This window comes from Tachyglossus aculeatus, chromosome 27 (assembly GCF_015852505.1).
Source record: "Tachyglossus aculeatus isolate mTacAcu1 chromosome 27, mTacAcu1.pri, whole genome shotgun sequence".
Classification (NCBI taxonomy): Eukaryota; Metazoa; Chordata; class Mammalia; order Monotremata; family Tachyglossidae; genus Tachyglossus; species Tachyglossus aculeatus.
In genome coordinates, this window is record NC_052092.1 from 508093 (window position 1) to 520872 (window position 12780).

The 12780-nt window shown below is 51.1% G+C and overlaps 1 protein-coding gene across 1 annotated transcript in view; it reads right to left on the reverse strand.

Annotated features, from left to right (window-relative positions):
* Positions 1 to 12780, reverse strand: part of MAMDC4 (MAM domain containing 4) — an 83459-nt gene that overhangs the window by 44363 nt on the left and 26316 nt on the right. The window contains exons 7-14 of the mRNA XM_038767722.1: positions 12023 to 12107; positions 8817 to 8951; positions 7065 to 7211; positions 5703 to 5776; positions 1642 to 1830; positions 1282 to 1366; positions 816 to 1022; positions 281 to 409 (exon numbers count right to left, since the gene is read on the reverse strand). Coding sequence (XP_038623650.1) covers positions 281 to 409; positions 816 to 1022; positions 1282 to 1366; positions 1642 to 1830; positions 5703 to 5776; positions 7065 to 7211; positions 8817 to 8951; positions 12023 to 12107 — 1051 coding nt within the window. The remainder of the gene's footprint in view (positions 1 to 280; positions 410 to 815; positions 1023 to 1281; positions 1367 to 1641; positions 1831 to 5702; positions 5777 to 7064; positions 7212 to 8816; positions 8952 to 12022; positions 12108 to 12780) is intronic.

Here is a 12780-nt window from a genome sequence, read left to right on the forward strand (position 1 = left end):
GAGGATGGAGACTGTGAGCCCCCCGTGACACAACCTGATCATCATCATCGATCGTATTTATCAAGCGCTTACTAGGTGCAGAGCACTGTACTAAGCGCTTGGGAAGTACACATTGGCAACAAATTGGCAACCTGATCACGTTGTAACCTCCCCGGTGCTTAGAACGGTGCTTGGCACGTAGTAAGCGCTTAGTAAACGCCATTATTATTATTATTATTATTATTATTATCGTTCACCCCAGAACGCCACAAGGAACCCGCGCGCCCCGAGGAAGCCTCACCCGCGGAGCTGTTGCTGGCATCGGTGCCAGGCCCGATGCCGCCGTCGGCTTGCCGTCTCATCCACTGCAGCCGGCCCGAGCTGACGTCCCTCCAGCCCACGGCCGCGGCCTCTTCGAAGGTGGTCTGGCCTGGCCCCCCGAAACACAACCATAGCCCCCATCCCTCAGCCCTCGCCCCCCAAAACTGCCCCTTTGGGCCCTCCGCAGCCCGCTGGCACCCAAGAGAAGGGGACGGTTGTACATATTTATTACTCTGTTTATTTATTTATTTATTTATTTATTTATTTATTTATTTATTTATTTTACTTGTACATTTCTATCCTACTTATTTTCTTTTGTTGGCATGTTTGGTTCTGTTCTCCGTCTCCCCCTTTTAGACTGTGAGCCCGCTGTTGGGTAGGGACTGTCTCTACGTGATGCCAATTTGTACTTCCCAAGCGCTTAGTACAGTGCTCTGCACATAGTAAGCGCTCAATAAATACGATTGATTGATTGATTGATTGATTGATTGACGGGGGCCCGGCCCCCCAATTACCGCAGCCCTCTTCGTCGATGCCGTCGGTACACTGAGCGATGAAGTCACAACGCTCCTCGTCCCGAAGGCAGCGGTCCTCGCAGGCGAACTGGCCGGGCCCGCAGCGCTCCTCGACCGAGGCGAAGGAGCGGGCCGGGCCGGGGGACGCCGGGGCGCGGGTCCCCTCTGTCCCCGCGGTGGGCGTCTCCATCAGAGGCAGGTAAGGCTCTGGGGAGCCCAAGGTGTCTTAGCGGAGACCCCCGGAGCGTGACCTCCTTCCCCGACCCGCCTCCGGTCCCCTCCTCAGGGAAGGAGAGGCCCCTCGGCCGGGGCGGGAAGGAGGGACCGGGAATTGGAGGGAATCGGGGGGGAGAGGAGGAGTTGCCAACTTGTACTTCCCAAGCGCTTAGTACAGTGCTCCGCACACAGTAAGCGCTCAATAAATGCGACTGATTGATGGATGGAGAGGAGAGGAGGCCTCGCTTACCTGGCAACTCCCTGCACCCCTGAGACAGGATCAGGTCGTCCAGGCCCACGCCGCCGCCGGGCCCCGTCTTCCCTTCCAGGATGATCTGTGCGGTGTTATACGTTGCCAATCTGTACTTCCCAAGCGCTCAGTACAGTAAGCGCTCAATAAATACGATTGATGATGATGCGTGGGCTCAGCTGGGGTCTCCCAGCTCACCTCAGGCTCTGGGAGCCCAACTCTCCCCCTCGCCTCAGGCGCCAAGGCGCTTTGGGCAAAGCGTTCCCCATCCTGACGCCCGAACGCGCCCCTCCGCCAACTCCCTCTCCCGCCGCCCCCCTTCCCGAAATTCCCTTCCTCCCGCCCTCGCCGGGCCTTCACCTGGAAGGTCAGATTGGATTGAATCCGAACCACGTCGCGGACCCAGGCCGGGCCCAGGTCTCCCGCCCGGCTCCGGAGCAGGGAGCGGTCTGGGGCCTTCGAGGCGGACGCGGGGACCGGGCTCAAGGGCTGATGGAAGAGGAGGAGGCTGCCTTCCTCCGAGCCGTGCAAATAATAATAGAAGGTCAGCTGCGGGGAGAGAAGCACAGGGATGCCGCTTACCCCCGCCCTCGGCCCGCAATGGCGTCCCAGCCCCATTCCCGGGCCCTTTTCCTCTGGACTTGGATCCCCTCCTTGGATCCCCCCCAAGAGAAGACCCCCACAAGGCTCACGGTGCAGACGTTGACGCTTTGAAGGGGGAAACTGATGAGCTGGGCTGGGCCGTCGGACGTGTAGAGCAGGAAGGAGCCTGGCCGGGGAGGAGGAGGAAAGGTAATCAATCAATCAATCAATCATATTTATTGAGCGCTTACTATGTGCAGAGCACTGTACTAAGCGCTTGGGAAGTACAAATTGGCAACACATAGAGACAGTCCCTACCCAACAGTGGGCTCACAGTCTAAAAGGTAAGGATCGTTCATCCCAGCAGAGGAAGTCGGGTTGGACAATAATGGGCCATCCATTAAGCGCTTGCTACGCCGGGCGCCGTGCTAAGCGCTGAGGTGGATCATCGTCATCATCGATCGTATTTATTGAGCGCTTACTATGTGCACGGCACTGTACTAAGCGCTGGGGAAGTACAAGTTGGCAACACATAGAGACAGTCCCTACCCAACAGTGGGCTCACAGTCTAAAAGGGGGAGACGGAGAACAAAACCAAACGTACTAACAAAATAAAATAAATAAAATAGATAGGTACAAATAAAATAAATAGAGTAATAAATACGTACAAACATATATACATATATACAGGTGCTGTGGGGAAGGGAAGGAGGTAAGATGGAGAGGGGGACGAGGGGGAGACGAGGTGGATACAAGCAAACAGGGTTGGACACAGTCCCAGTCCCACGCAGAGCTCCCCATTTTCCGGATGAGGTAACTGAGGCCCGGAGAAGTGAAGCGACTGGCCCAAGATCACGGACCGGACAAGCGGTGGACTTCTGACTCCAATCGATACAATGGATCGATTGTTGGGCCTTGGAGAGGAAGCGTCATTGGGAACGCAAAGGGAAAAGAGGGAATGTCATCACAGCCCGTCTCCAGCTGGGAAGACGAGCTCGGGACTCCTTCGACTATCCTGGGACCGCTGGCCGGCAGGCTGACCTGGGAACGGCCCGGCTCCCAGCCCCGTGACTTCTTTATTCATTCGTCCATTCAATCGTATTTATTGAGCGCTTACTGTGTGCAGAGCACTGGGCTGAGCGCCTGGGAAGTACAAGTCGGCAACGTATAGAGACGGTCCCTACCCAGCAACGGGCTCCCAGTCTAGAAGGGGGAGACGGACGACAAAACAAAACATGTGGACGGGTGTCAAGTCATCCGAATAAATAGAATAAAGCTAGGTGCGCACCATTAACAAAATAAACAGAATAGTAAATATGTACAAGTAAAATAAATAGAGTAATAAATCTGTCCAAACATATATTCTCCCCTTTCTAGACTGTGAGCCCACTGTTGGGTGGGGACCGTCTCTAGATGTTGCCAACTTGTACTTCCCAAGCGCTTAGTACAGTGCTCTGCACACAGTAAGCGCTCAGTAAATACGATTGAATGAATGAATGAATATACAGGTGCTGTGGGGAGGGGAAGGAGGTAGGGTAGGGGGGATGGGGAGGAGGAGAGGAAAAAGGGGGCTCAGTCTTTAGTCATATGAACAGTGCTTTGCACATAGTAAGTGCTTAACAAATGCCATCATTATTTTTATTATTATTGGGCAAGTCACTTAACTTCTATGGGCCTCAGTTACCTCATCTGTAAAATGGGGATTAAGACTGTGAGCCCCACGTGGGACAACCTGATCACCCTGTATCCTCCCCAGCGCTTAGAACAGTGCTTTGCACATAGTAAGCGCTTAACAAATGCCAATTATTACTATTATTATTATTATATGAATGAATGTCCCTGTCACCATCTAGGCTGTATGCTCGTTATGGGCGGGGAACGTGTCCTTTAATCCAGCGCTTAGAACAGTGCTTTGCACATAGTAAGCGCTTAATAAATGCCATTATTATGAATTCTCCTGTACTGCACTCTCCCAAGCGTTTAGCAGAGTGCTCTGCGCTTAGAAAGCGCTCAATAAATACCGTGAGCCCCACGTGGGAGCTGATCATCTCGCATCTACGCTGCACACAGTAAGCGCTCAATAAATACGACTGAATGAATGAATCTACCCCAGCATTTAGAACAGGGCCTGACCCATAGTAAGCGCTTAATAAATACCGCCCAATAAATACAATTGAATGAATGAATCTACCCCAGCATTTAGAGCAGAGCCTGACCCATAGTAAGCGCTTAACAAATACCGTCATGACCGTTAAGGAACAGAGTATTTAAGATCAAGAGCTTCGGGGGTGCTCAGCCACAAGGGCCGGAGTGGCGATAGGGAAGGGGGATAGGGTGGGGAGATGAGAGGTTAATCAGGGAAGGCCTCCTGGAGGAGATGGGATTTCCGGGGGGCTTTGGAGATGGGAAGAGTGGTGGTGTCCCAGGATTTGTGAAGCAAGAGGGTGGGAAGGGTGTGGGCGAAGAATCGGAGGCAGAAGAAAGACAAAATCGAGGCACGGTGAGTTCGGTGAGTTAGGAAGGAGTCGAGAGTTTGAGCTGGAGTGTAATAATAATCAGAATAATGATGGCATTTGTTAAGCACTGTTCGAAGCGCTGGGGAGGATACAAGGTGATCGGGTTGTCCCATGGCGGCTCACAGTCTTAATCCCCATTTTTAATAATAATAATAATAATAATAATAATAATGGCATTTATCAAGCACTTACTATGTGCAAAGCGCTGTTCTAAGTGCTGGGGAGGTTGCAAGGTGATCAGGTTGGCCCATGTCGGCTCACAGTCTTAATTCCCATTTTTATTAATAATAATAATAATAATAATAATAATGGTATTTATTAAGTGCTTACTATGTGCAAAGCACTGTTCTAAGCGCTGGGGAGGTTACAAGGTGATCAGGTTGTCCCATGTCGACTCACAGTCTTAATCCCCATTTTTATTATTAATAATAATGGTATTTATTAAGCGCTTACTATGTGCAAAGCACTGTTCTAAGCGCTGGGGAGGTTACAAGGAGATCAGGTGGTCCCACGGGGGGCTCACAGACTTCATCCCCATTTTCCAGATGAGGGAGCTGAGGCCCAGAGAAGCGAAGTGACTTGCCCAAAGTCACACAGCTGACAATCGGCGGAGCCGGGATTCAAACCCGTGACCCCTGACTCCAAAGCCCGGGCTCTTTCCCCTGAGCCACGCTGCTTCTCATCTTTTTCGGATGAGGTAACTGAGGCCCAGAGAAGTGAAGCGACTTGCCCAAAGTCACCCAGCTGACAGGTGGCGGAGCCGGGATTTGAACCCACGACCTCTGACTCCCAAGCCCGGGCTCTTCCCATTGAGTGTAGCAGGAGAGGAGAGAGGATAAATAGCAGGAGGGAGGGTTTTTTTGTTGAATGGTTTTTGTTAAGCACGTACTAGGTGCCAGGCACTGTTCTAAGCACTGAGGTAGTCCCTGTCCCACATGGGGCTCCCAGTCTTAACCCCCATTTTACAGATGAAGTAACTGAGGTACAGAGAAGTAGAGAAGTAGCGTGGCTCAGTGGAAAGAACACAGGCTTTGGAATCAGAGGTCACGGGTTCAAATCCCAGCTGTGTGACTTTAGGCAAGTCACTTCACTTCTCTGGGCCTCAATGACCTCATCTGTAAAATGGGGATGAAGACCGTGAGCCCCACGTGGGACACCCTCATCACCCTGTAACCTCCCCAGCGCTTCGAACTGTGCTTTGCACATAGTAAGCGCTTAATAAATGCCATCATTATTATTATTATTATAGAAGTGAAGTGATTTGACCAAGGTCACCCAGCCGATAAGTGGAGAAGGTAGGATTAGAACCCAGGTCCTCCTGACTTGCAGGCCGGAGCTCCAGCCGCTAGGCCGTGTTGCTTTTCGAGAGTTTATTGGGTGCCCGAAAAAGCCAACGGCTGGAAGTTTCCACGGGATGCGGAGAGGACTGGGTGACCCCAACGCGGGGAAGGCTCAGCCTGCTGCATCCCCTTCCGACGCCAGCCTTACCGCCTGAAGTAAGAAATAATAATAGTAATAATAATAATAATGGCATTTATTAAGCGCTTACTATGTGCAAAGCACTATTCTAAGCGCTGGGGAGGTTATAAGGTGATGAGGGTGTCTATTAAGCGCTTACTATGTGCAAAGCACTATCCTAAGCGCTGGGGAGGTTACAAGGTGATGAGGGTGTCCCATGGGAGGCTCACAGTCTTCATCCCCACTTTACAGATGAGGAAACCCAGAGAAGACTTGCCCAAAGTCACCCAGCTGACAATCGGCGGAGCGGGGATTTGAACCCGTGACCTCTGACTCCAAAGCCCGGGCTCTTCCCACTGAGCCACGCTGCTTCTCACACCCGAGTAAGCTCTCGGGTTTCCCGTAGCGGTGAAGGTGACGACTGGACCGAAAAGGATTTCCCCGATAACAAATACGCCGGTATTGCCAGTTTTGTATTTTTCTCAACGAAGCGACCAAAACTAACGTTCGGTTGAACCCTTGCTCACGGTCTAGTCATATTTAAACCCACACTGGGATTTTTCTGCTAAAAAATACTCTTCAAAAAAAACTCTGGTGCTTTACAGATATTGCCAACTGGGAGACCATTTGGACGTTGACCTCCGGTGTCTGTAAAGTGAGGCAAAGCAACAGACTTTTTAGACTGTGAGCCCGCTGTTGGGTAGGGACTGTCTCTATGTGTTGCCAATTTGTACTTCCCAAGCGCTTAGTACAGTGCTCTGCAATCAATCAATCAATCAATCGCATTTATTGAGCGCTTACTATGTGCAGAGCACTGTACTAAGCGCTTGGGAAGTACAAATTGGCATCACATAGAGACAGTCCCTACCCAACAGTGGGCTCACAGTCTAAAAGGGGGAGACAGAGAACAGAACCAAACATACCAACAAAATAAAATAAGTAGGATAGAAATGTACAAGTAAAATAAATAAATAAATAAATAAATAGAGTAATAAATATGTACATAGTAAGCGCTCAATAAATACGATTGATTGATTGATTGACTGCGAGCCCGTTGTTGGGTAGGGACCGTCTTTGTACGTTGACGACTCGGACTTCCCAAGCGCCCAGCACGCAATAAATACGACTGGATGAAGGAATGATGCCCACGCTCCCCGCCGCCCCCAGTCCGGCCTCTTTCTCCCCATCCCGGGGGGTCCTGTCCGCGATTCCGACCGGGAATCCTACCCTTGGCGCTGTTCCAGCTGTGGTCCCGCCGGGGCTGGGCGGACGGGCCCGAGGCCGCAGAACCGTTGCTCAAGTACCAACCCTGGACAACTTCCCACGGCGCCAGCCCGGATTCAAAGTCCTCGAAGTCCGTCGCCATGCGGGAAGCTGAGGGGACGAGGGCACCGGGGGGACGTCACTCACGCTCTCCCCTGCTTCCCCCCGTCCATCCGCCCCTTCCCCTCACACAGGACGCGCCCCGGGCCTCCTCCGTGGCTTCCAGGCCACTCGGGCCTCGAGAGAAATAATAATAATAATAATAATAATGGCATTTATTAAGCGCTTACTCCGTGCAAAGCACTGTTCTAAGCGCTGGGGAGGTTACAAGGTGATCAGGTTGGCCCACGGGGGGCTCACAGTCTTAATCCCCATTTTACAAATGAGGTAACTGAGGCACAGAGAAGTTAAGACTTTTGGACTGTGAGCCCGCTGTTGGGTAGGGACTGTCTCTATATGTTGCCAACTTGGACTTCCCAAGCGCTTAGTACAGTGCTCTGCACACAGTAAGCGCTCAATAAATACGATTGATTGATTGATTAAGTGACTTTTGCCCAGTCACACAGCTGACAATTGGCAGAGCCGGGATTTGAACCCGTGACCTCCGAATCCAAAGCCCGGGCTCTTTTCCACTGAGCCACGCTGCTTCTCAAACCCGAGTAAGCTCTTGGGTTTCTCACAGCGGTGAAGGTGATGATTGGACCGATAAGGATTTCCCCAATAACAAATATGCCAGTAATAATAATAATAATAATGGGATTTATTAAGCGCTTACTATGTGCAAAGCACTGTTCTAAGCACTGGGGAGGTTACAAGGTGATCAGGTTGTCCCACGGGGGGCTCACGGTCTTAATCCCCATTTTACAAATGAGGTAACTGAGGCACAGAGAAGTTAAGTGACTTTTGCCCAAAGTCACACAGCTGACAATTGGCAGAGCCGTGATTTGAACCCATGACCTCCGACTCCAAAGCCCGGGCTCTTTTCCACTGAGCCACGCTGCTTCTCAAACCCGAGTAAGCTCTGGGGTTTCTCGCAGCTGTGAAGGTGACGATTGGACCTATAAGGATTTCCCCAATAACAAATATGCCAGTAATAATAATAATAATAATGGCATTTATTAAGCGCTTACTATGTGCAAAGCAGTGTTCTAAGCGCTGGGGAGGTTACAAGGTGATCAAGTTGGCCCACGGGGGGGCTCACAGTCTTAATCCCCATTTTACAGATGAGGTAACTGAGGCACAGAGAAGTTAAGTGATTTGCCCAAAGTCACCCAGCTGACAATTGGCGGAGCCGGGATTTGAACCCGTGACCTCCGACTCCAAAGCCCGGGCTCTTTTCCATTGAGCCACGCTGCTTCTCTGGTACGCCGTTTTGTATTTTTCTCAATGAAGTGACCAAACCCAACGTTTGGCTGAACCCTCGCTAACGGTCTAGTCATAGTTAAACCCACCCCGGGATCAAGCGCTTAGCACAGTGCTCTGCACATAGTAAGCGCTCAATACATACGATTGATGATTTTTCTGCCAGAAAATACTCTTCGAAAAAAGGGCGAAGGGTTGAGGGCGACGGGCAGAGGCTGGACCTCGGGGCCCTCTTTCAGTCAATCGTATTTATTGAGCGCTTACTGCGCGCCGAGCACTGTATTAAGCGCTTGGGAAGTCCAAGTTGGCAACATAACTCTTTCTTCCGTCCCCTTCCCCCGGCTCTCCACTCACCACAGTGGGATGCTTCCCCGTCCTCCTCATCCGAGGCGTCTCCACAGTTGTCTTCCCCGTCACACACCTGGTCGGGCTCCACGCAGGCTCTCCGGGCGCAGCGGAAGTGGTCTTGCGGACACTGGGCCTGGGGGGCTTGTGCCCAGACAGGGGAGGGGAGGGGGCTCAAGCAACCCACCCTGGCCTGGCCCCGGCCAAGCCCAGGTCGGTCCCCTAATAATAATGCTCAGCGCTTAGAACAGTGCTTTGCACATAGTAAGCGCTTAATAAATGCCATTAAATAAAAAAAAAAAAATAATGGCATTTATTGGAGAAGCAGCATGGCTCAGTGGAAAGAGCCCGGGCTTTGGAGTCAGAGTTCACGGGTTCAAATCCCGGCTCTGCCGGTTGTCAGCTGTGTGACTTTGGGAAAGTCACTTCACTTCTCTGGGCCTCAATTCCCTCAGGGGATTAAGACTGTGAGCCCCCCCCATGGGACAACCTGATCACCTTGCAAAATCGCCAGCGCTTAGAACAGTGCTTTGCACGTAGTAGGCGCTTGATAAATGCCATCATCATTATTATTATTATTATTATCAAGCGCTTACTACGTGCAAAGCACCGTCGTAAGCGCTGGGGAGGTTCCAAGGAGATCAGGTGGTCCTACAGGGCTTAATCCCCATTTTCCAGATGAGGCCCAGAGAAGTGAAATGACTTGCCCAGAGTCTCACCATTAAATAAAAAAAAAACAATGGCATTTATTGGAGAAGCAGCGTGGCTCAGTGGAAAGAGCCCGGGCTTTGGAGTCAGAGTTCATGGGTTCAAATCTCGGCTCCGCCGATCGTCAGCTGTGTGACTTTGGGAAAGTCACTTCACTTCTCTGGGCCTCAATTCCCTCAGGGGATTAAGACTGTGAGCCCCCCCATGGGACAACCTGATCACCTTGCAAAATCGCCAGCGCTTAGAACAGTGCTTTGCACGTAGTAGGCGCTTGATAAATGCCATCATCATTATTATTATTATCAAGCGCTTACTACGTGCAAAGCACCGTCGTAAGCGCTGGGGAGGTTCCAAGGAGATCAGGTGGTCCCACAGGGCTTAATCCCCATTTTCCAGATGAGGCCCAGAGAAGTGAAATGACTTGCCCAGAGTCTCACCATTAAATAAAAAAAAAACAATGGCATTTATTGGAGAAGCAGCATGGCTCAGTGGAAAGAGCCCGGGCTTTGGAGTCAGAGTTCATGGGTTCAAATCTCGGCTCCGCCGATCGTCAGCTGTGTGACTTTGGGAAAGTCACTTCACTTCTCTGGGCCTCAGTTCCCTCAGGGGATTAAGACTGTGAGCCCCCCCATGGGACAACCTGATCACCTTGTAAAATCGCCAGCGCTTAGAACAGTGCTTTGCACGTAGTAGGCGCTTGATAAATGCCATCATCATTATTATTATTATTATTATCAAGCGCTTACTACGTGCAAAGCACCGTCGTAAGTGCTGTGGAGGTTCCAAGGAGATCAGGTGGTCCCACAGGGCTTAATCCCCATTTTCCAGATGAGGCCCAGAGAAGTGAAATGACTTGCCCAGAGTCACACCATTAAATAAAAAAAAAACAATGGCATTTATTGGAGAAGCAGCGTGGCTCAGTGGAAAGAGCCCGGGCTTTGGAATCAGAGTTCACGGGTTCAAATCCCGGCTCTGCCAGTTGTCAGCTGTGTGACTTTGGGAAAGTCACTTCACTTCTCTGGGCCTCAGTTCCCTCAGGGGATTAAGACTGTGAGCCCCCCATGGGACAACCTGATCACCTTGCAAAATCGCCAGCGCTTAGAACAGTGCTTTGCACGTAGTAAGCGCTTAATAAATACCATCACTATTATATTATTATCAAGCGCTTACTACGTTCAAAGCACCGTCCTAAGCGCTGGGGAGGTTCCAAGGAGATCAGGTGGTCCTACAGGGCTTAATCCCCATTTTCCAGATGAGGCCCAGAGAAGTGAAGTGACTTGCCCAGAGTCACACCATTAAATAAAAAAAAAACAATGGCATTTATTGGAGAAGCAGTGTGGCTCAGTGGAAAGAGCCCGGGCTTTGGAGTCAGAGTTCATGGGTTCAAATCCCGGCTCCGCCGGTCGTCAGCTGTGTGACTTTGGGAAAGTCACTTCACTTCTCTGGGCCTCAATTCCCTCAGGGGATTAAGACTGTGAGCCCCCCATGGGACAACCTGATCACCTTGTAAAATCGCCAGCGCTTAGAACAGTGCTTTGCACGTAGTAGGCGCTTGATAAATGCCATCATCATTATTATTATTATTATTATCAAGCGCTTACTACGTGCAAAGCACCGTCCTAAGCGCTGGGGAGGTTCCAAGGAGATCAGGTGGTCCCACAGGGCTTAATCCCCATTTTCCAGATGAGGCCCAGAGAAGTGAAATGACTTGCCAAGAGTCTCACCATTAAATAAAAAAAAAACAATGGCATTTATTGGAGAAGCAGCGTGGCTCAGTGGAAAGAGCCCGGGCTTTGGAGTCAGAGTTCATGGGTTCAAATCTCGGCTCCGCCGATCGTCAGCTGTGTGACTTTGGGAAAGTCACTTCACTTCTCTGGGCCTCAGTTCCCTCAGGGGATTAAGACTGTGAGCCCTCCATGGGACAACCTGATCACCTTGTAAAATCGCCAGCGCTTAGAACAGTGCTTTGCACGTAGTAAGCGCTTGATAAATGCCATCATTATTATTATTATTATCAAGCGCTTACTACGTGCAAAGCACCGTCCTAAGAGCTGGGGAGGTTCCAAGGAGATCAGGGCTTAATCCCCATTTTCCAGATGAGGCCCAGAGAAGCGAAGTGACTTGCCCAGAGTCACACAGCAGGCAGTTGGCGGAGCAGGGATTTGAACTCCGAAGCCGGGGCCCTTTCCCACTGAGCCACGCCGCTTCCCTACCCCGACTGGTTAGGATTGGAGCCAGCCCAACTGGTTGGGTTGGGAAAGGAGCCCCTTTCCTCTCTTCCTCCTCTTCCTTTCCTTGGCATCCCGTGGGAGGCCTCTTCCCTTCCTTGGCATCCTCCACGAGGGGACCCGTGGGAGGGGAACGAAGGGATGGCCCACCCCTCTGGGGACAGGGCGGGAGGGGAGGGGACCGGGTGACCGGCCGGGGGGCCCGAGCTGATCCGAGGAAGACGCGGGGAGGAAGGGGGTGGGATGGGGGAGATGCTCCCGGGATGCTGGGGTCCTCACCAGGCAGGCCGCAGTTCCAGAACTCCACGTCGTCCAGTGCCACAGTCCCCCGGTTAGTGATGTTGCGGGTAGAGGAGATGGTAATCTGGGGACAGGGAACCGTCACCACCCGGCCCAAGGCCCCTCTCTCTGCCCTTCTGCCCTGCTCCATCAATCAGTCGGGCTGATTGAGCGCTTACAGTGTGCAGAGCACTGTACTGAGCGCTTGGGAGAACATGCTCTCCACAGCGCTTGTGCATATTTGTACATATGTACTACCCTATTTATTTTATTAATGATGTGCACTTAGCTCAAATTCCATTTATCTTGATGGTATTCATTCATTCGATCGTACTTATTGAGCGCTTACTGTGTGCACAGCACTGTACTAAGCGCCTGGGAAGTCCAAGTTGGCAACATCTAGAGCTGGTCCCTACCCAACAGCGGGCTCACAGTCTAGAAGGGGGACACAGACGACAAACCAAAACATACTAATAAAATAAAATAAATAGAATAGTAAATATGTACAAGTAAAACAGAGTAATAAATCCGTGCATTCATTCATTCAGTCGTATTTATTGAGCGCTTACTGTGTGCAGAGCACTGCACTAAGCGCTTGGGAAGTACAAGTTGGCAGCATCTAGAGCCGGTCCCCACCCAACAGCGGGCTCACAGTCTAGAAGGGGGAGACAGACGACAAAACAAAACCTACGAACAAAATAAAATAAATAGAGTAGTAAATATGTACAAGTAAAATAGAGTAATAAATCCGTACTTTC